This window comes from Cibotium barometz, chromosome 2, assembly GCF_041138505.1.
Source record: "Cibotium barometz isolate CiBa-2024 chromosome 2, ASM4113850v1, whole genome shotgun sequence".
NCBI classification, from domain to species: Eukaryota; Viridiplantae; Streptophyta; class Polypodiopsida; order Cyatheales; family Cibotiaceae; genus Cibotium; species Cibotium barometz.
Window position 1 is genome coordinate 20,624,210 of NC_141047.1, and position 22,977 is coordinate 20,647,186.

A 22,977-nucleotide genomic window follows, 5' to 3' on the forward strand; every position below is an offset into this window, starting at 1 on the left:
AGCTGAAAAATGCTTACATCCTCTGAAGGGAGCTGAAAAATGCTCCGTAGAGCAGCAACAATGCATTGAGAGCAACCCTCCACCCACAGCTATAACCATTCTCTTGCACATCGACTAGAACAAGACTCCAATGGGCACTGCATCACATCCAAATAGATTTCTATTAGTTTCAAGCCAGATGAAAAACAAAATGCCTCCTCGCATTGTGGTGAATCGATTCACTGTGAAGCGAGAGCACGTGCCAAAGGAAGCACTATATAACTCGTGTATGGTGATTCGTATAAACATCATGCAAGAGAGATACATAGACAAACTCACTTTTCATGATATGCCAAAAAAATTACTCGAGTATCGTCCAGCTGGACCTCCCGAAACCAGTTCAGCACATCAAGGTAGGGAACTGACTCTACTAGCAAAAGTGTTGACACTAGCGAATCAATCTGGAACACCCGATGCTGTACATCCTCGGGCAATTGCGAAATAACCAAACTTCACAAGAAAACATATCAAGAGTTAGGCATAAACTTTTAAGAGCCAAGAATGAAAAATTGTGGGAGGACAGAGAAAAGAGTATACCTTAAAACACATCTGAGCACTTTGTCGTTGACTTCAGTTCTAGGATCAAACAAAATGTTTATCTCCTCAGCATGAATCGGAAAATAACATCTTTGCCCTCTAATATGATAGGGTACATAGAACTCCGGCAACAAAAATTGAAGCGCCTCCCGATTCATAGCGTGGAGTGTGCGAACATTTTCTCTTTTTGTTTGCAATGCAAGCATTGCCACATGATGTTCCCTTTGAGCACTTGTCCGAAAATTTACCCGAGTCTCACGTTTATGTTCTGGAACTCCCTCCGTCACCTCTTCAATTCTCACTTTTTGAACGGGACGGACATCCAAAATTTGCACCATTCGTGCATCAGTAAATGTAACTGGCCTAAGTAACTTATCATATCTAAAACGAAGGGCTACTACACTGAAAAAATCTTTGTTCATCACTGTGATCCTGTGTGTATGGGCCGCAAGAACGTAACTATCCAAAAAAAATTCAATCATCCAATCCTCTGAGGCCTCCTGCAAGCAAAACAGGGCCAATGCCTTCCACCTAAACAAAATTCCATTTCGCTCGCAAATTCTCCTGACAAGCCTCTGGAAAGGTAATCTTGGAATAGCAGCAGTCATGTGCTTCATAAATTGTGTGATTTCTCGCAGCACTGACGAATGCTCTGCGAAACGCCTTTGTCTAGGCTGCAGTTTGGATAATCGGGAAGGACTGCTTGATTTCCTCGATCTTGAGGCATTCAGAGTGCCCATCTTCTTCCCACTAGATGAGGGACCTGCATTGTCCTTGGGTCTAGATGTATGCCATGTGAAAACGCAAGTAAGTGCAGAAAACTTAGCTATTCAGTAGTACATGATTAACAATTCACCATAACGCGAGAGGGTGGCCAAGAAAGCAATATGCACTTCCTCGCGTTATGTTGAATCCATTCACCATAACGCGAGATGAAGGGCCACTGAAAGCACAATAATCCTCCTCGCATTATGGTGAATTAATTGACACCAATGCGAGGTGAATTAATTGACACCAATGCGAGGTGGATTATGGTGAATTAATTGACACCAATGCGAGGTAAATTATCGTGAATCCTTTGCCCTTTGATCTTGCGTTATAGTGAATTGATTCACCATAACGCGAGACCAAGGGCCAGTCAAAGCAGAACAATCCTCCTCGTGTTATAGTGAATCGATTTACTACAACGGGAGGAGGATTATCATGAATCTCTTACCATTCCATCTTGCATTTTGGTGATTCGATTCACCATAACACATGGAGTCGTATTGAGATTCTAATGGCCCGTCGTCTGCTTTAAGGTGAATCGAATCACCATAAAGCAAGATTCAATGGCAGAGGGCAAACAGTCAAAGAATAAACAAAACAATCAAGGAATATACAAAAAAATCACAAAACAATCAAGTAATATACAAAAACTCACATTTCATGCGTGGGAATGGATGGAGACTGTCGTGTACAAGGTGGAATATCGGTTCAATAGTGTGGGGGTAGTCTGAAGTTGGAAGGAGGCAAACAGGAGGATGGACAAGGCAAAATCGATAAGAGGACGAAAAGGTGGCGTGATTAACGACTTTGATTAGTCTTTATAGCGTGTACACGTGCTAGGCACATGGCGGGCTGCCACGTGGTATTCTTGGAATGGCGAGAGTGAAAAGGCGGCGCTGACGTGTTGCATAGCATTAAAAACGGTTTTTAATTGCCTCTCTTGCTTTGATTAGTCTTTATAGCGTGTACATGTGTTAGGTACATGGCGAGCTACCACGTGGCATTCATGGAATGGCGGGTAAAAACGCGGCGCTGACGTGTCGCATAGCATTAAAAACGGTTTTTAATTGCCTCTCTTGGATACCCATCTAGTCGTATTCTCATTTATCTCCCCACCACGGCCTTCATCTCCATCAATGACTATCTCCTCCAACCCTCCTTCATCAATCATCCTCCTTCATCGTCCTGTATCAAACGACAAAGACAAATCTCCAACCTCCTTCATCTCCATCAAAGATAACGACAACCTCCTTCATCCAACGTCGATTCGTTTTCCTGGTATTTTTATCTCTTTTGTGCGTTCTTCTCCTTTTGTTATTTCGTTCTCTTGGTTTCATTCTTGCAGAACTCCTTGCTTTGTTTTTTCATGATAGAAACGTTATGGTGAATTGAAAACCTATGACTCCTCGCATTATGGTGAATTGACTCACCACAATGCGAGGAAGACTATTTTAATTCATTTGGCACCTCCTCTCTCAGTATGGGTACATGAGAAGTATCTTTATTTGTAATTCACCATAACGTGAGAGGCGGCGCCAAAGGATGCAAAAGTCCTCATGTAGCGGTGAATCAATTCACCATAACGCGAGCGAAGGTCCCATAGGAAGCACAATATGCCTCCTCGCATTATGGTGAATCGATTCACCATAATGCAAGAAGAGGTCCTTGACGAAGCTGCAATTTTATTTGCGTTAGGGAAAATAGATTCACTACAATGCGAGGAGGAATACCTGGCTTCCTCTGGCATCTCCTCTCGCGTTATGTTGAATCCATTCACCACACAGAGATTTGGTGTTTAAGACCGACTGTCTCTTGATTCATTGCTTGAACTAATAATTTCCATGTCTTATCTACACCCTTGAATTTAGCCATGGCGCAAGTTCAAGTCGAGTTTGATGTGGATGAAGAGATTAAAGAAACACCTGCAACTCTGTTGTATGACTTCCTCTACAAATGTGGACGTCATGATTTGCACCCTTCGATTTCGTTGATGTTCAATTGCAATTTTTCTCTGGAGGATACACTTTCTAGCCATCCCGAATACTTTGAAGAGGCAAAGCAAGAGTTTGATGAGCTCACAAATGAAGATACAGTGATGATTGATGGGAAAAACTACATTCATTTTAATCTCAAGGTGTCGCTGGAGAAGAAGCAGAGGTTAAACAGGGATTGGCAGAAGGTACCATGTGATAAGAAGAGAGCTTTGCCATGCCCTTTTCACAAAAGAAAATGCCGCTTGATGGAATACTCTTATGCCTTCTTATGCTTCTTGCACATGAACGTGCAATTAACAGATGAAGAATGTACAGAGCCGCATGCGACAAATGAAATTGAAGACACGGTTTCTCGTCAGGCTAGTCCCACCGTTGAGGATGTTGCTGAAGAGGAGGACACTCCTCATGTGATTGAGGAGTTCAATGTTGAAGAGAAGAGGAAGCTCAGTGCGGCAGTTGATATTGAGGCAGTGAGAGAACAAAACACTGACGTAGGCCAGTCCGTGATTGAATCAGATGAGTTCTCCCCCATTCCAACACCATTGCTCCCCTCCTACCAAGTAGGAGATTCAGAGTATATATTGCTGACAGACATACAACATGTATTTAACTTAAGGGAGAACCATTGCATAGCCTTCATAGCCCAAAATCTGGAGGTTGATGACAATTTTGTAGATGATGATGGGATAGATAAGTACTTACTAGTGGATAGCCATGTGAAAGACACCGAGTTCCTATCTGCTAACAGCAACACTAAAGATGATCTATGCTGATGCCCTTGAATATGAAGGAAAAGATGCCACAGAGGAAGAGCTACAAGAAGCAAGGGAAAGACTGAATATTACCAACATGGGAGAGTTTAGGGATGTGCCATGTAAGACAGCGGAAACCGTTCCTAGTTCGAGCACTAATTTATGGCAAGATGCCTTGCTTGAAGCAGATGAGAACCAAGAGGTTATTTTCTTTTGTTGTGTTTTCGTACTTTTGTTGCGGATTTGGCTTTATCAACTTTGTCTTGGATTGTTTGGTGATGTTGTTTCTGGGCTAATGCTCCTTTATTTTTTCAGTTGGAAATATATGAAGACACATTCCTCAAACGTGCTTCAAGCAAGCGTATGGCAGGATTGGGCCACGATTCGACACTAGGAACATATATACATCGCCTAAAATTCCCTCAAATTGTAATATTTCACGCTAGCTTCTCCAAGGACAATGGCTTTTGCACCTCCAAAACATGGTTTGCTCTAGGAACATTTCTTGTCTTCCCTGATCTTTTCAAGTCCTTCTCAATCTTCACTTGACCACAATGTAAACCTGCATCTGAAAGCACTTGCTCTATTTTTTTAATAGTTCTTTCACTCTCTAATGTTGGTTTCATAATCCATGCAAATTCAATGTACATGTAGACTAGTTTCTCAATTATTCTAACCAGCGCATGCAAAACACAAATATGAACTCTGATCAAAGGGATAGCAAGAATTGGATCCCAATTAGGATCCACTCCTGGAGCATCACGATTTGGGGCTTGACGCCTATTACTATTTGCATTTAGGCATTTCCATTCTCTCTCTTCAGTTCCTCCTTTGGAGACACCTCGTTTGGCCATGCAATACAGGCAAGGATACTTGGCCATTGCTCCTTGGGAAATACCAAACATGCATTTCAAGTTTTTAAGATCTGCAACTAGGTGCCATTCAACCTCATATTCACCATATCCTTCTACATAAAGCTTTTCGCCATTCGTCGACTGCTGCTGAATAGTAGAAGGAAGCTCAGTCTGGTTAAAGTACCACTTTAGAATTTCATGGGTCTCTGTTGGAACCTGTTAACAAGAGGCCAGTTAAATTGTCTATAACATGTAATGGATAGCAACATAATATACTTTTTTTAAAAATGGATAGCACCTCACCTCAAATGCAGCCAGCCACCAAATCTCATTTTCGGATTGTACACTAAAGTGCCTCTCATCAGCATTACTGATACTTGCATCCAAAGCTCTATTCATTAAAGTCAAGCTAACCTTTTCCAGCTTCTGTCCTTTGATCACCTCACTCTTATCAAGTTTTAAAACAAATTTCAGCCTTCCATTGCACTCATGAACAGTGATGTTGTAAGATCCTCGTCCCCCACCGCGCAACGGATTCTGGGTGCTAGCAGCGGAAGTAGCACATCTTGCGCGGGGCAGGGTCCTACACTCGGGGCCTTGCCCACGGATATCCGGACAGGTGACTAATTCCTCGGTTCTTCCAAAACCGAACTTAGAAAAACTTCCCTTGCCCGGAAAGCACAGGCGATTCCTCCAGGATAAAATTTTACTCTATCGTAGTCAGGGTCATTTTACTGACCAAGCTAATCCAACCGGACCTAAAGTCACTTGGTCAGATCAAGGAAGAAACTTGCACTTGGATCATAGAGATCAACGCTTTTTCCCCATCGAGAGGCACAACCGTTGATTCCTTTTTCCATAGAACAATTACTATCCGGGATTTACTTCGTCTAGTGTACTACAATAGAAATTGAATCTCATTTTACGGATCCATCAGTCCAGCCCAGTCCCATGGGTTAGCCAACCGCCCAACCACTGTAGTGATGGGATCCAATTTAGAATTTGGTTAAATTTTATCCCGAGTACCGGGGAAAAGAGTTCCCAGGTCCCCTAGCCAGATTTTCAAGCAAATTTAACTCGAGTCACACCACTTACACACCCACCAATATGAAATTGCCTTTTTCCCAGATTCAAATGTATTTAAATAAGTCATTTAATGAAATCATATTGTTACTAATCATAAACTTCCAAGTATCCAGTTGAATCTTAATTTCCAATCATTCCTTTATCGGAGTATCTATGGCATCATTGGCAACCAGAACGCTCACCACCTGCTCACTCAGGGGCCTTTTCGATAGTTCCTAGCTCATAGTACCCGTTAAATATTCACTTATAAAAGTCAAGATGGAATCCTCGTTGAAGATCAGCAAGATCAATCAACAGATCCATATAAGAGAGCTATGGACTTATCAGTTGAGGACCAGCAAGGTCAATCAACCAGATCCATACTCGGTTTTAGAAAACAACTCTTACTCCTTGTTCCAATACCTTCCACGACGCACGTATGGGTATCTTCGGTGACCCAGAGCCCGAGCACCGTATGGTCAGCACCCTCTAGGATCCTTCGCAGGTCACCTAATGCTTCACTCATAGGCCGCTTCCTTGGTCCCTCATCCACCGTACGGGAAGCTCACCATTTAAACCGAACCGAGGTTGGTCAAGACCTCGGCCGAGACCTTGCTACGCGAGACGTCCTCCATTGACTCTCTGTCTCAGCAGTTGCAACTTTATCAGTTAGGTCTCCACGACCTTAATCACAAGATGGTCAAAATGCTTCTCCAGCATTCTTGACATAAAACAGTCATTTACAAACAGGTCACAAATACAGTTTCTATATTGAACTCTCGTCTTTCCACATTATCTCTCATCAGTCCACATTACTTATTCCACATTCCATTCATATGTGTACTCATTCTCATCCAATCACATCATTTTCCATCTCATATTCACATCACATATCATATATTCACATCCCAATTCACATGTCATCACATCTCACTCATATCGACGACACATCATTTCACATACACATTCGCATTCATTATTCTACATACACATCCACATTCGTACATCCACATCATACATCCACATTCATACATACACATCCATATCCTCATCCATACATCCACATTCATACATCCATATCCACATACATACATGCACATCCATATCTACATCCATACATCCATACATCCACATCCACATCCACATCCATACATCCATTTTCACATCCTCATTCATACATCCACATCCACATACATACATCCATACATCCACATCCATACATCCATATCCGTATCCGCATCCATACATCCATACATCCATTTTCACATCCACATTCATGCATCCACATGCACATACATACATCCACATTTGCATCTACATCCATACACCCACATCCACATCCACATTCACATCCATACATCCATATCCACATTCCACATTCATACATCCATATCCACATTCACATTCATACATCCACATCCACATCTACATTCATACATTCACATCCACATCCACATCCACATTCACATCCATACATCCACATCCGCATCCACATCCATACATCCACATCTACATCCATACATTCATTTTCACATCCACATTCATGCATCCACATCCACATACATATATCCACATCCGCATCTACATCCATACACCCACATCCACATCCACATTCACATCCATACATCCATATCGACATTCCACATTCATACATCCATATCCACATTCACATTCATACATCCACATCTACATCTACATTCATACATCCACATCCACATCCACATCCACATTCACATCCATACATCCATTTCCACATTCCACATTCATACATCCATATCCACATTCACATTCATACATCCACATCCACTTCTATATTCATACATCCACATCCACATCCACATTCACATCCATACATCCATATCAACATTCCACATTCATACATCCACATCCACATCTACATTCATACATCCGCACATCCACATTTACATTCATACATCCACATCCACATCTACATTCATACATCCACACTTCCATTTCCACATCCTCACATCCACATCCACATCCACATCCACATTCACATTCATACATCCATTTCCACATCCACATTCATACATCCACATCCACATCCACATCCATACATCCACATATCCACATCCACACATCCATACATCCACATATCCACATCCATACATCCACATTCACATCTACATCCATACATCCATTTCCACATCCACATTCATACATCCACATCCACATTCATACATACATATCCATATCCACATCCATACATCCACTTCCACATTCATACATCCACATCCCCATTCACTTTCATACATCCACATCCACATTCACATTCATACATCTACATCCATACTTATCACATACATATACATCTTTCCTTTCACATATATACATCTACATCCAGTCTTTCACATACATATATCTCCATCATATCCACATCCATACATCCACTTCCACATTCATACATCCACATCCCCATTCACTTTCATACATCCACATCCACATTCACATTCATACATCTACATCCATACTTATCACATACATATACATCTTTCCTTTCACATATATACATCTACATCCAGTCTTTCACATACATACATCTCCATCCATTCTTCGTTCATTTTCATCTATCTGATTCATTTCACATCCTCATATCTATTTATAGAATACAAGAGAATTCTTATTTTTGATATGAGATTTCTTTACGCATCTATTTATGCATAAATTCCATTTTAAGGAGAATAACACTTTCGAAATAGAAATCAATCTTTTAAGCATCTTCCTATGCATAAATTCATTTTAAATGAGAATGACACTTTTGAATTAAAATTCATTCTTTTATGCATCTTCTCATGCATAAAATCAAAATTGATGAAAATAACTCTTTTGAACTAAAAATAGATTTCTTTATGCATCTTTCTATGCATAAAATCAAAATTGATGAGAATAACACTTTTGGGTTAACATAAATTCTTTATGCATCTTTCCATGCATAAATCCAATTTAGTAGGAATTACACTTTTAGAATAAAAGAATTTCTCTTATGCATCTAATTTATGCATAAAATCTATTTATGATGAAAATCTCACTTTTAATATAAAAAAATCTTTTATGCATACAAATCATTTATGATGAAAATCACTCTTTTAATATAAAAGAATTTCTTTTATGCATCTAATTTATGCAAAAATCATTTATGATGAAAATCACACTTTTAATATAAAAAAATATCTTTTATGCATATGTTTATGCATACAAATCATTTATGATGAAAATCACTCTTTTAATATAAAAGAATTTCTTTTATGCATCTGATTTATGCATAAAATCATTTATGATGAAAATCACACTTTTAATATTAAAAAAATATCTTTTATGCATATGTTTATGCATACAAATCATTTATGATGAAAATCACTCTTTTCATATAAAAGAATTTCTTTTATGCATCTAATTTATGCATAAAATTATTTATGATGAAAATCACACTTTTAATATAACAAAAATATCTTTTATGCATATGTTTATGCATACAAATCATTTATGATGAAAATCACTCTTTTAATATAAAATAATTTCTTTTATGCATCTAATTTATGCATAAAATCATTTATGATAAAAATCACACTTTTAATAAAAAAATATCTTTTATGCATATGTTTATGCATACAAATCATTTATGATGAAAATCGCTCTTTTAATATAAAAGAATTTCTTTTATGCATCTAATTTATGCATAAAATCATTTATGATGAAAATCACACTTTTAATATAAAAAATATATCTTTTATGCATATGTTTATGCATACAAATCATTTATGATGAAAATCACTCTTTTAATATAAAAGAATTTCTTTTATGCATCTAATTTATGTATAAAATCACACTTTTATAATCAGAATAACAATTTCAATATACTTCCCTCTATGCATAGAACTTAATTCTAAAGAAAGTAACACTTTTTTAATAAAATATTTTTAGTATGTATTTTCTTATACCTAGGATGAAAATTAACACTTTAAGAATACATATACGATGGGAATTACTCTTTTTGAATTAAAAAAATAAAACTTATTTTACACAATTTTAGAAAATTTCACCATAACCTCCTTTGTATGGCTGACCATTTTTCAATTTTTAACTCTCTAAAATCAACTAGAATTTCACCAAGAGTATTTAAATCATTCTAATGTAAATAATTTCTACTTATTTAAGAAAAACATTATGAAAAACTTGATTCTATCCATTAATCCTTCATCTAGGATAATGGTTGGATTTACTAAAGAAGAGAGGGGAATGCCTTTTTTCAATGAGGCATAACATCATAATAATTTAGAGAAGACAAAAATCATAAAAAAACCATTAAAATTAAGCATAAATGGGAATTTATGTATTTCCTTACTACCATTCATCAATTAACTTCAATAGCATTAAAAAGCCATTCTAATTAAGCTTCTCAAGCTTGAGAGGGGTTGAGAAGAGAGAAACATTGAGAAATTATAGAAAAAGATCAAAATTCACACTTTACCTTACAAATTGCTTGATTCTTTGATCACAGTAGAGGCCCCCAACCAATCAATTGGTTTGGTGTGTTGATGGAGCCACCAATGAAGATTGAAGAAGGAGGGAAGCTCCAATTTCTTCAATTTGGAGAGAATTTTAGAGAATAGTATATATCAAAACTTAACAATGTTTCTTTAAAATCTAACATGCCAAATCTTAAATGTAACATGAACTTTGTATGTATGTAGGAATTTAGTGTATGTATGTAGGTATGTATTTATGTATGCATATGTATATATACATATGTATATACATATGTATTTGTATATGTATATATCTGTATGTATATGTATCTAATATGTATATGCATATGGATAGTTTACATATGTATAGGTAGGAAGGTTTACATAAACATATACATTTACATTTACATGCATATAATGTTGGAATTAGGGTTGCAGGAATGCACACACAACTTCAAGAAGATGAGGAAGCTTGAGCACAACACAGTAGAGTATTATGAGTGCCAAAAATGAAAGATAACAAGCCCTAGAAGATAATGGGCGTATATACAATGCACGGGGGAAAAAACCTCCTAGTGAGGGAAAAAGTGCCCCGGCGGTCCTAAGTGTGTTCACACACATCACTACTATAATATGGTAACAAATCCCCCCTGGAGTGATGCGGTGAACAAGAGCTAGCACTCATGTATAGGGAAGTGTCTAGCTATGTGGACGAATCCACAAAAGGGAGTAAGCCCAAAGCTTTGCGAAAAGCTTCGAACTTCTCACGAGGCAGAGCCTTTGTGAAAAGGTCTGCAAGGTTATCCTGTGTTGGCACATAAGCCAAACTGATCTCTCCTGCAGAGAGTCTCTCCCTGACATAATGGTAGTGCACCTCAATGTGCTTCGTACGAGCATGGAACACTGGGTTCCGCGCAACTGCCAATGCGCTCTGACTGTCAGTGAAGATGGTGGTGGCAGATGGCTGCCCAACACCCAAATCAGCCATAAGGCGTCTGAGCCACACACACTCAACCGTAGCTGTGAAAGCTGCCCTGTACTCAGCTTCACAACTAGAAGTGGCCACAGTAGGCTGCTTCTTGCTCAACCATGATATGCATGAGCTTCCAAGCATGAAGCAAAAACCACTCGTGGACACGCGTGTGTCATAACAACCAGCCCAGTCAGAATCTGAAAAAGCATGTAAATCTGGCGGCAATGATCCCCCCTTGGGATAAAACAACCCAAGATGCCGAGTACCACTCAAATAGCGAAAGATACGCTTCACTGCCTGCCAATGCTTAATGCCTGGGCTATGCATAAATCTGCTCACCTGTGAGACTGCAAACTGAATGTCTGGCCTCGTAATGCATACATAAATGAGGCAACCAACAGCTGTCTGATAGAGTGTGACATCAAAGTGATCTCCAGCATCATGAAGACTCAACTTCAAACCTGTCTCCATTGGAGTAGCAATAGGCTTGCAGTCTTCAAGGCCAAATCTCCGCAACAATGTTTCAATATACTTTGTCTGACACAAAGCAATACCTCCATCACACTGCTTAAATTGTATTCCCAAATAATGATGCAAATGCCCCAAATCTGACATCTCAAAAGAGGCATTCAAATCAGCCTTAAAATCAGCAATATGATTCTCATTTGGTCCTGTGAGCAGCATGTCATCGACATAGAGAGCAATGATTAGATGTACACCATCCACACGTTTAGCATACAAAGTGCTTTCTGTTGGACTATTCTGAAACCCATGTGCAGTCAAATATGCATGTATTTTTTCATACCAAGCTCGTGGAGCTTGCTTTAAACCATATAAAGCCTTTTTTAACCTGCACACTTTGTTTTCCTGCCCTCTTTGAACAAAACCACGAGGCTGCGATACATACACCTCCTCATGCAAATCTCCATTTAAGAACGCAGTCTTTATGTCCAGCTGATGTACATTCCAACCATTATGAGCTGCTAATGCACAGATGCTACGAACAGTGGTCATACGACATGTGGGAGCAAAAGTCTCATCAAAATCAATGCCCTTCTCTTGAGCATAACCTTTTGCAACAAGCCTAGCCTTATGGCGATCCACTGTGCCATCAGGCTTACGCTTCAATTTGTATACCCACTTAGTGCCAATGGCCTTCTTGCCAGGGGGCAAGTCACATAAAGACCATGTACCATTCTTCATAATAGCATCGTATTCTGCTTGCATAGCAGCCATCCAATTTTCTGAACTTTGTGCCTCATCAAATGAAACAGGCTCACTTTCATCGCACATACTAGAAACAGCCAATGCATAACAATCTGACGCATAAGAGGCACCATGAGAGCCAGAACGAGTGCGACTAGACAAAGGGGCATCCAACTTGCTGTCACGCAAAGTCTGCACCAGCCATCTAGGCATATTCTTAGAGCCCTCAATCTCTTGTCTCTCATCCTCAAGTGCATCATGCACATCTGCATCAGATATAGGCTGATCTGTGCCATCATTTAAAACCTGCATAGGCTGAAAAACTGCCTCATGAGGTATTGCACTTGACTGTGCACCACTGAAAAGAGGCAACAATGTATCATAGACATCACGTGAGCTGATATCTGTCTCCTTAGTACATGAAACCAAGGGCTGAACTGCATCTTCCACAAATACAACATCACGGCTAACCAAAATGCGCTTTGTCTGTGGATGATACAAACGATAGCCTTTGCTCTCAGCACTATATCCAACAAAAATACATTTGACAGCTTTGTCATCCAATTTTCTGCGATGTTGCACAGGCACTAATGCATATGCCAGGCAACCAAAAACACGTAAATGGCCAACAGATGGCTTGCGGCCATGCCAAGCCTCATATGGAGTGACAACCTGTAATGCTTTGGTGGGACACCTGTTTAGTACATAAGTGGCACACATGACAGCCTCAAGCCAAAAACCATGTGGTAGACTTTGACTCTTAACCATACATCTTGCCATTTCCATGAGAGACCTGTTTTTTCTCTCAGCCACACCATTTTGCTGTGGTGTATACGGCACTGTACATTGGTGTTTAATCCCACGCTCAGCCAGAAATGCATTAAATTCTGAAGACATATACTCCCCCCCTCGATCTGAACGGAGGGTGCCCATCTTACTTTCTGACACATTTTCAGCCATAACCAAAAACTGTTTGAAGCACAAAAACACTTCGGACTTTGCCTTCAAAGGATATACCCATGCATGCCTGGTAAGATCATCAATGAAAGTCACGAAGTAAAGGTAGTTTCCAAATGATGGAGTTTGCATGGGACCACAAACATCACTATGAACAAGCTGCAATCTGCGTTCAGCTCTCACTGATCCATCTTTGGGAAAGGAAGCACGCTGCATTTTACCCAATATGCAGCCCTCACAAACATGCTTGACAGGTGCCTCAAGCTTAGGCAAAGAAGACACCATTTCAGATTTCTGCAGGCGCAGCAAACTTGAAAAATTCAGATGACCAAAACGTGCATGCCACAGTTTTGCATCTGAAATAGCCTGCGTATCCATAATAGCACATGCTGAATCCTCTACACATTTGCCATCCATATTGAGCTTATACAGCCCTCGACATAGTGAACCAGATGCTACAATGATGTCACCACAAGAGAGATCATGAACAGTACATCTGTCATCCACAAATTTTACAACCAAACCTGTTTTGGCAAATGCGGAGACTGACAGCAGATTCTTTTTGATCCCTGGCACATACAATGCATCAAAAAGTGTAAAGGTGTTGCCATTTGCAACATTCAGCACAATCTGTCCAACTCCTTTAACGGGATAAGAGGAGTTATTGGCACAAGTGACAGTATTCCCTGTGGGAGCAGACTCAAGGAAAGTGAATAAACTGCGCTGCGAGGTGATATGCTTAGTGGCACCACTGTCAAAGTACCATACATCTGAATCTACTGCAGACATACATGTGTCATGCAAAGATGGGTCATAACTGCACTGCGCATTGAATGCCCATTCTGTATCTAGCACAACATTAGCAGATTCATTGTTAGAAGGAGAGGCATCTGCAACAGCCATACCAGCCTCTTTCTTCTTAGCCTCTTTTGCAGCCAGCTTAGGACACGCTTTGATGACATGATCATTTCCCTTACAGTACTTGCAAAATGTCTTCTGTTTGTCACCCTTCTTCTCATCTTTGTCTTCCTTCTTTGGTTGCGCAGCATTTGCAGATTTCTGCTTACTAGAAGAAAAGCCAGCTTTACCTTTCCCGCTTCTCTGACTAGCAACGAAAGCTTGATCTGCGACACGCATAATATTCCTGTTTTGCCTTGACTGGTCTTCTTGCAGCAAAACAGAAACTAACTCCTCAAATGATAAGGCATTGGGATTGCCTTTCATCATCAAGCGAAGAGTGGAAGCAAAACCCTGATAAGAATCTGGTAGACCATTCAAAACAGTCTGCACAAGTGAACTGTCTGACAGGATTTCATCTGCAGAAATGAGCTGCTCTTTGAAATCCTTGATCTTTGTCAAAAAGCTATCCATAGAATCACCTTCGTTCATATGCTCACTCTCCAACTGTTTTCGGAGATAAGCAACACGAGCCTCATTTCTTGCCTGATACAATGTGGCAAGTACATCCCAAGCATCCTTAGAAGTCCTGCAGGAGCGAATATGTGGGATAATGGTACGTTTGACAGACAGCGCAATCAAGGCATGAGCCTGCGCATCTCTACCATCCCAACGAATCTGCTCTGCTGAAAGTGGTGGTTCTCGAACAGCTGCTACAGCACTTGTGCCTGCACCATCATCAACAGTACCTGTTTCTGATGTGTTTGCAGCATTCCCAGCCACAATAGGACGTGCATCAATACCCTGCACAATGTTCCATAACCCCTTTGCTACCAATACATGTCGCATCATATATGCCCACAATGGATAGTTGGTGCCATCCAACTTATCCTCAGCAGCCAACATGCGGAATACATCATTGTTGTCAGCCATGGCCAATGACTGTACTACTAGACGTAAATGCTGTCTGTAAGAGGAAAACCTGTATAAAATCGACCTGTGCTATGTAGCACAGCCCAAAACAGACAAATGGGCACCTGTCCTGCAGATTTTAATCCTGACAAAAAATCTGCACAGTAGGACGATTTTGCCTGCGCAGTACTTGGAATGCAAAAACGGAGGGCGAAATGACCTCAGATCAAAATTCTGAAACGACCAAGCCCTACGGGCTCCCCCACGGCATATACTAACCTGCAGACGCTCGTGAAACCTCGTCGCAATCGGAGGAGATGAAGCGGCAGGTGCCGGTGATGCTGCCCGGGAGGAGGAAGCCTGCTCTGATACCAATTGTTGGAATTAGGGTTGCAGGAATGCACACACAACTTCAAGAAGATGAGGAAGCTTGAGCACAACACAGTAGAGTATTATGAGTGCCAAAAATGAAAGATAACAAGCCCTAGAAGATAATGGGCGTATATACAATGCACGGGGGAAAAAACCTCCTAGTGAGGGAAAAAGTGCCCCGGCGGTCCTAAGTGTGTTCACACACATCACTACTATAATATGGTAACATATAATTCAGTAGAAAGCAAAAAAGTACCTTTTTCTAGGAGCTCCTCACATGGAGGCACATGATTTAGAGAATAGTCCAACCACCAAGGACATCTCTTAAATTCCCAATCAGAAACCCCTCTCTCAACCCATTCCTTCGGGTACATTGTTTCCGAGGAATTTGGATCTACCCATTCTTTGATTGCTTCCGTCTCTTCGTCCATTAGACCTTGGCCAATGAGTAGCTGCACCCACCTACATGTCCAAAATAAAACAAACAGTACTAAAATATTTTTTTAAAAGCGTATATGTATTTTCTACAAAAATGTAATGGCATTAGAAGATATATACCTATAGACAACCCTCTTTGTGGCATTCTCCACCTCAGGTTGCTTTTGGCCTTCCTTTACTTTTCCAATCTTTGCCCACACCTCATGGAAGGCCCATGGTATGTGTTTCGATCGCTCCTCTTGCACCCATTGCATAAATGGTGGGATGTAGACAACATCATCATATACCAATAAACCCTCCAAAATAGAGTCTGCCTCCCCTATTAGCTCTTCCCAATACAACTCTTTCTTCATATGCAGCAACGTCTTTTTGTTATCCCCAAACATCTCTGAAATTACCTTGTCCTTTGCCCTCCCGGTCATAAGCATTTGAAGCAATTCCGTCTTCCTATTTCAGCATCATACCAAAACCATAAGAGATTAGATATTAAGGTTAGTTTATGTTAAGGGAGGTTTATTGACATGTGACATACCTTTGAGTTGAAATCCGAGATATGGCGACTGTGTAGAGCTTTTCTTTGGTCAGAGCAACCAATCCCTTCTTGGACCAATCATAGTTATATACGAGTTGAAAGAATGCATCACCATTGGATGGGTTTGCAATTATGAGCATCTTGTACGCTCTATCTCGAAATGTTTGCTCTACACCACGTCTGGCTTTCTCACATTTTGTCTCATATTCTTGCAACCCCATGGCATGTCTATCAATGCATGATATAGCTTGCTTCACCGCATTTTCAAACGGTGTCTACGTATAATGAAAAGGACTCATTATCACTCACACGATTAAAAAACATTGATAATCCGTTTATTAATAAAAGATGGAAAATGCAAACACTACCTTCCACACAAGCTGTGCCAAGATTGTAGCTGGAGCATTTTACCATTGCTCTCCACTTCGTCGCTCCAAACTAAGCTCCATTAAAGCCCACCTCCTTACGTCTTCACCAAGGTAGTCCAATATGGATGATTTGTCCGCCATTCCAAATCGTTGAAACATGAAGATCTCATGTGACAATGTGGGTGTAACACTAGTCCGCACCAATCTGTGTTGTAAAGAGTCACAATGAGCTAAGAACTTACATCCTCAAATCTGTCATGTTGTACCACCCAGTTTGGTCCCCATTCTTGCAAGTCTATTTGTGTGACCGCGAAATACATAGAGCTTCCTGGACGTGTAAGTGAAACTAAAAAAGGAGGAGATGCTTCGACATAACCATGGCAGTCAAAAGAATCATGAAACACCTCAAGTTGGGTAGAAACTGTACGGATGGATTCATTTGGAATCAGCCTGCATAAAGGGACCAATGGGGTAGAGGAATTGCGTTGCACAAAAAACTTAGTGAATACATCACCAAGCAATCCCAATTCAATAGATTTTCTGTAAGATTCCTCTCCCAACCCTTTTTGATGTCTAGCATCTTCCCCTATAATCAATCCCTCTTCAAAAATATAAAGACCTTGTTTCTAACTGTTTTAACCTAGAGAGAGAAAATATTCTAGAGAGAGAATATTCAGATTTTGAATATTTTTGGATAGAAAAATATCTCATATAATTAAGATGAATTCCCCTGAAACAGAAATTCAAAAAGAATTTTCCAATGTGCAATTGGAATTAATTAGAAATAGGTATAAAGAACCTTAGTCTAAGGGTCTAGATTTTCATAAATCTTTGGATTATGGTCCAATTAAGGTTCCTATGGGCCAATAGCATCAATCCATGTGTAGGGAGGAGATAAATCCAATTTGTAAAAAGAAAATACCCAAAAATGAGTAAATGCTCACATAAGGTGAAGAGTTGAAAATGTACAAGGTTTATTAGTAAAAAACTATGAGCAATATTAAAAATATGAGATATTTTGGGAATAATGATTTTATTATGACACATATGTAAGGAAGGGGAGTCCCTTAAATGCTCACATAAGATGAAGAGTTGAAAATGTACAAGATTTATTAGTAAAAAACTATGAGTAATATTAAAATGATTTCATTATGACACATATGTAAGGAAGGGGAGTTCTTTAAAGGAGGTGCATATTTCACATAAGATGAAGAGTTGAAAATGTACAAGGTTTATTAGTAAAAAACTATGAGCAATATTAAAAATATGAGATATTTTGGGAATAATGATTTTATTATGACACATATGTAAGGAAGGGGAGTCCCTTAAATGCTCACATAAGATGAAGAGTTGAAAATGTACAAGATTTATTAGTAAAAAACTATGAGCAATATTAAAATGATTTCATTATGACACATATGTAAGGAAGGGGAGTTCTTTAAAGGAGGTGCATATTTCACATGCTTGAATGAGTTTTAAACTCATAAAAATTGAGATATTTCATCTCTCCTCTCTCCTCATTCAAGTCTAGTTCCAAAAAGTTAGCTTAACTGACCTAAAAATGGTCAAAAAGTGACCAACCTGACTTGGAAAATTCTAGAATCAGTTTGTTTGGTTAGGAGCTCAAATTTTCCTATAAATAGAAGCCTCCCCTTGTTGAAAAATATATAGTGTCTTATGCATTGTTACTCTACTCCACCTAAGCCAAGAACTGTGAATTCTTTAATAATTCACTAGTTTTTGACACTTCCCTCTTTTTTTAATCTTCATTGGTGGCTCCATCAACATACTAAACCAATTGATTGGTTGGGGGCCTCTACCGTGAACAAGAAGCAAGTAATTTGTAAGGTAAATATGGTGAATTTTGATTTTTCTATAATTTCTCAATGTTTCTCTCTTCTCAACCCCTCTCAAGCTTGAGAAGCTTAATTGGTATGGTTTTTGAATATTATTAAAGTTAATTGATGAATAGTAGTGAAGAGTTACATAATTTGATTACATAAATTTCTATTTATGTTTAATTCTAATGGGTTTTATGTAATTTCTCTCTCTCATTTAAGGAATGGTCATATTCATGACCCATTCTCAATCCAAATGAAGCTTTTCATAAAGCTTTTTCTTAATCCAAGATTAATCTATGCTTGAGAATAAATTAATAGTTTTTCTATGCTTTTAGTTTATGATTATTTTTAATTAAGGGTTAATGATCCAATTAGAGATCATTCTAATCATTCTCTTAAAGTTAAGCCTTATCCTTTTTTAAATAATTGAGATTTATCAGTTATAGTAGCGAAGCTATGGCAAAATTTTATAAAATTTTACACATAAAATAATTTATTTCAAAGCATGAAAAGAGGATTTCCTACCATATTCTAGGAATTATCATCCTAGATTAATTGAAAGAAATTCATTAGAATCATGAAAGAATTAAATTTTTATCTTATGCTTAAAGAATAATTTTTTATATCAAAAGTATTACTTTTATCATTTTTATTTTATGCATAGAAGTATGCATAATGGATAAATTTTTATATCAAAAGTATTACTTTTATCATTTTTATTTTATGCATAGAAGGATGCTTAATGGATAAATTTATTAAAAGTGTTACTTTTATCATTTTTATTTTCATGCATAGAAGTATGCATAATGGATAAAATTTTATATCAAAAGTGTTACTTTTAGCATAATTAAATTTCATGCATAGAGGCATGCATAGAAGATAAATATTTTATTATAAAAGTGTTACTTTTAACATAATTGAATTTCATGCATAGAGGCATGCATAAAAGATAAATATTTTATTATAAAAGTGTTACTTTTAACATAATTGAATTTCATGCATAGAGGTATGCATAAGAGATAAACATTTTATTATAAAAGTGTTACTTTTAACATAATTGAATTTCATGCATAGAGGTATGCATAAGAGATAAACATTTTATTATAAAAGTGTTACTTTTAACCTAATTGAATTTCATGCATAGAGGTATGCATAAAAGATGAATATTTTATTATTTTATTATAAAACTGTAAAAAGAAATTGATTATTTTATTATAAAAAGTTATTTTCATCATATTGAATTTCGTGCATAGAAATGAAAAAAATAAATAAATTATTATTTTATTATAAAAATATTTCAAAAAAAAAATAATTGTTTTATTATAAAAGTGTTACTTTTATCACAATTGAAATTCTTGCATAGAGGTATGCATAAAGGATGAGTTAGGATGTGATAAAATGAGTTAAGATGAGTTAAGATGTGATAAGAGGTGTATGAGATGTAATAAGAGGTGTATGAAATGTGATAAGATGAGTTAAGATGTGATAAGAGGTGTATGAAATGTGATAAGATAAGTTAAGATGTGATAAGAGGTGTATGAGATGTGATAAGAGGTGTATGAAATGTGATAAGATGAGTTAAGATGTGATAAGAGGTGTATGAGATGTGATAAGAGGTGTATGAGATGTGATAAGATGAGTTAAGATGTGATAAGAGGTGTATGAGATGTGATAAGAGGTGTATGAGATGTGATAAGATGAGTTAAGATGTGATAAGAGGTGTATGAGATGTGATAAGATGAGATAAGATGTATATGAGATGAGTTAGGATGTGATAAGATGAGTTAAGAGATGATAAGATGTGTATGGAATGAGATAAGAAGTGTATGTGATGAGATAAGATGTATATGGGTTGTCATAATGTGAAAATGGATGTATGCATATGGATGTGTATGTATGGATGTATGCATGTTGATGTGGATGTATGCATGTAGGTGTGTATGTATGGATGTATGTATGTGGATATGGATGTATGAGTAAGAATGTGAAAATGGATGTATGCATGGATGGGTATGAAGAATAATGAAGGTGAAATGTGTATGGGAAATAATGTGTCGTTGATATGAATGAATGGATGAGAATGAGTACATATGAAGGGAATGTGGAATAAGTAATGTGGATTGAGAAGGGAAAATGTGGAAAGATGGAATTCGATATAGAAACTGTATTTTGTGACTGTTTGTAAATGACTGTTTTATGTCAAGAATGCTGGGAAAGCATTTTGACCGTCTTGTGATTAAGGTCGTGGACCTAATTGATAAAGTTGCAACTGCTGACGGAGAGTCAATGGAGGACGTCTCGCGTAGCAAGGTCGGCCGAGGTCTTGACCAGCCTCGGTGCGATTAAAATGGTGAGCTTCCGGTACGGTGGATGAGGGGCCAAGGAAGCGACCTATGAGTGAAGCGCTAGGTCACCTGCGAAGGATCCTAGAGGGTGCTGACCATACGGTGCTCGGGCTCTGGGTCGCCCAGGATACCCACGCGTGCGTCGAGGAAGATATTGGAACAAGGAGTAAGAGTTGTTTTTCTGAAACCGGGCATGGATCTGGTTGACTGACCTTGCTGGTCCTCAACGGATGAGTCCATGGCTCTTTTGTATGGATCTGTTGGTTGATCTTGCTGATCTTCAACGAGAGTCCATCTTGATAAGTGATTATATTGTTGAGTATTATGGGTTAGGAACTATTGAAACGGCCCCTGTGTGGACAGGTGGTGAGCGTTCTAGTTGCCAATGATGCCATAGATATTCTAATGAAGGAATGATGGGAAATTATGAATCAACCGGATAAATTGAAAGATTGTGATCAGTGGTACTATGGTTTCATTAAAGGATTGTTTTAAGTTTAGCTGATGCTAAGAAAAAGGCAATTTCATATTGGGTGTGTAAGTGGTGTGGCTAGTTTTATATTTGCATGAACTTCCGGCTAGGGGGCCTTGGAACTCTTTTCCTTGGTACCCGGGACAAAACCTAACCAAATTCTTAATTGGATCCCATCACTACAGTGGTTGGGCGGTTGGCTAACCCATGGGATCGGATGGGGTTAGGCTGGACTGATGGATCCGTAAATCGAGACTCAAACTTTTGTTTTTACGATAGATAAAGTAAATCCTGGATAGTAATTGTTCTATGGATAGGAATCAACGGCTGTGCCTCCTTGGTGGGGAAAAAAGCGTTGATCCCAATGATCCAAGTGCAAGTTTCTTCCTTAATCCGACTAAGTATCTTTATAGATGCAGTCAGATCTGTTTGATTAGTAAGAGTTTTGACTACGTTAGAGTAAAAATTATCCTGGTGGAATCGCCCGTGCTTTCCGGGTAAAGGAAGTTTTTCCGGGTTCGGTTTGGATAACCGACAGATTAGTCTCTTGTCCGGATATCCGTGGGCGAGGCCCCGAATGTGGGAACCCTGTCCCGCGCGAGAAGTGCTACTTCCGCTGCTAGTACCTCGAATCCATTGCTCGGTGGGAACAGGGATCTTACAGTTGGTATCAGAGCAAAATTGAAAGCTAATAAGGATAATTAAATTCTTATCTGAAATTGGTAATAAGAATTCAGAAAGAGCATTTTGATAATGCATTTTCATTCCGTAAGCTTCTCTAATGAAGAAAATTTTAATCAAAGAAATTGTTTTATAGATGGAAGTTCCCCATTTATCTAGTATTCCCGACCTCACCCAGTCTCAAGATATGATTGCATTTGCCTTCGAGCATCTCATCTCTTCCGCTTCAACTCCGTCAAGCCGAGCAAGACTCGCACGCCATTTCGAAGAATTATATTTTCCTAACCTAATGGAGAGACGACAGCATAAGTGGTTTGCAGGGCAATATATCCACGCCTCCTGCAACCGGCGTGCAAGACTGAGGCAGAACCTCTCATTGGCCATGATTCTGATAAAGCTAAAAATGACGCGTGGTGTCATTCTATATAATTCAACACCTCAAAATTTCAGACTTTATTGCCGAGTTTATAGACTCTTTAGTCGATTT

The 22,977-nt window shown here is 38.7% G+C and overlaps 1 protein-coding gene across 1 annotated transcript in view; it reads right to left on the reverse strand.

Moving 5' to 3' along the window:
• LOC147640792 (uncharacterized) overlaps positions 1-17,184 on the reverse strand; it is a 40,059-nt gene extending 22,875 nt beyond the window's left edge. Inside the window, exons 1-3 of the mRNA XM_086811009.1 lie at positions 17,152-17,184; positions 16,784-17,058; positions 16,452-16,698 (exon numbers count right to left, since the gene is read on the reverse strand). Coding sequence (XP_086667135.1) covers positions 16,452-16,698; positions 16,784-17,004 — 468 coding nt within the window. The 5' untranslated portion in view covers positions 17,005-17,058; positions 17,152-17,184. The remainder of the gene's footprint in view (positions 1-16,451; positions 16,699-16,783; positions 17,059-17,151) is intronic.
• Positions 17,185-22,977: the final 5,793 nt, after the last annotated feature.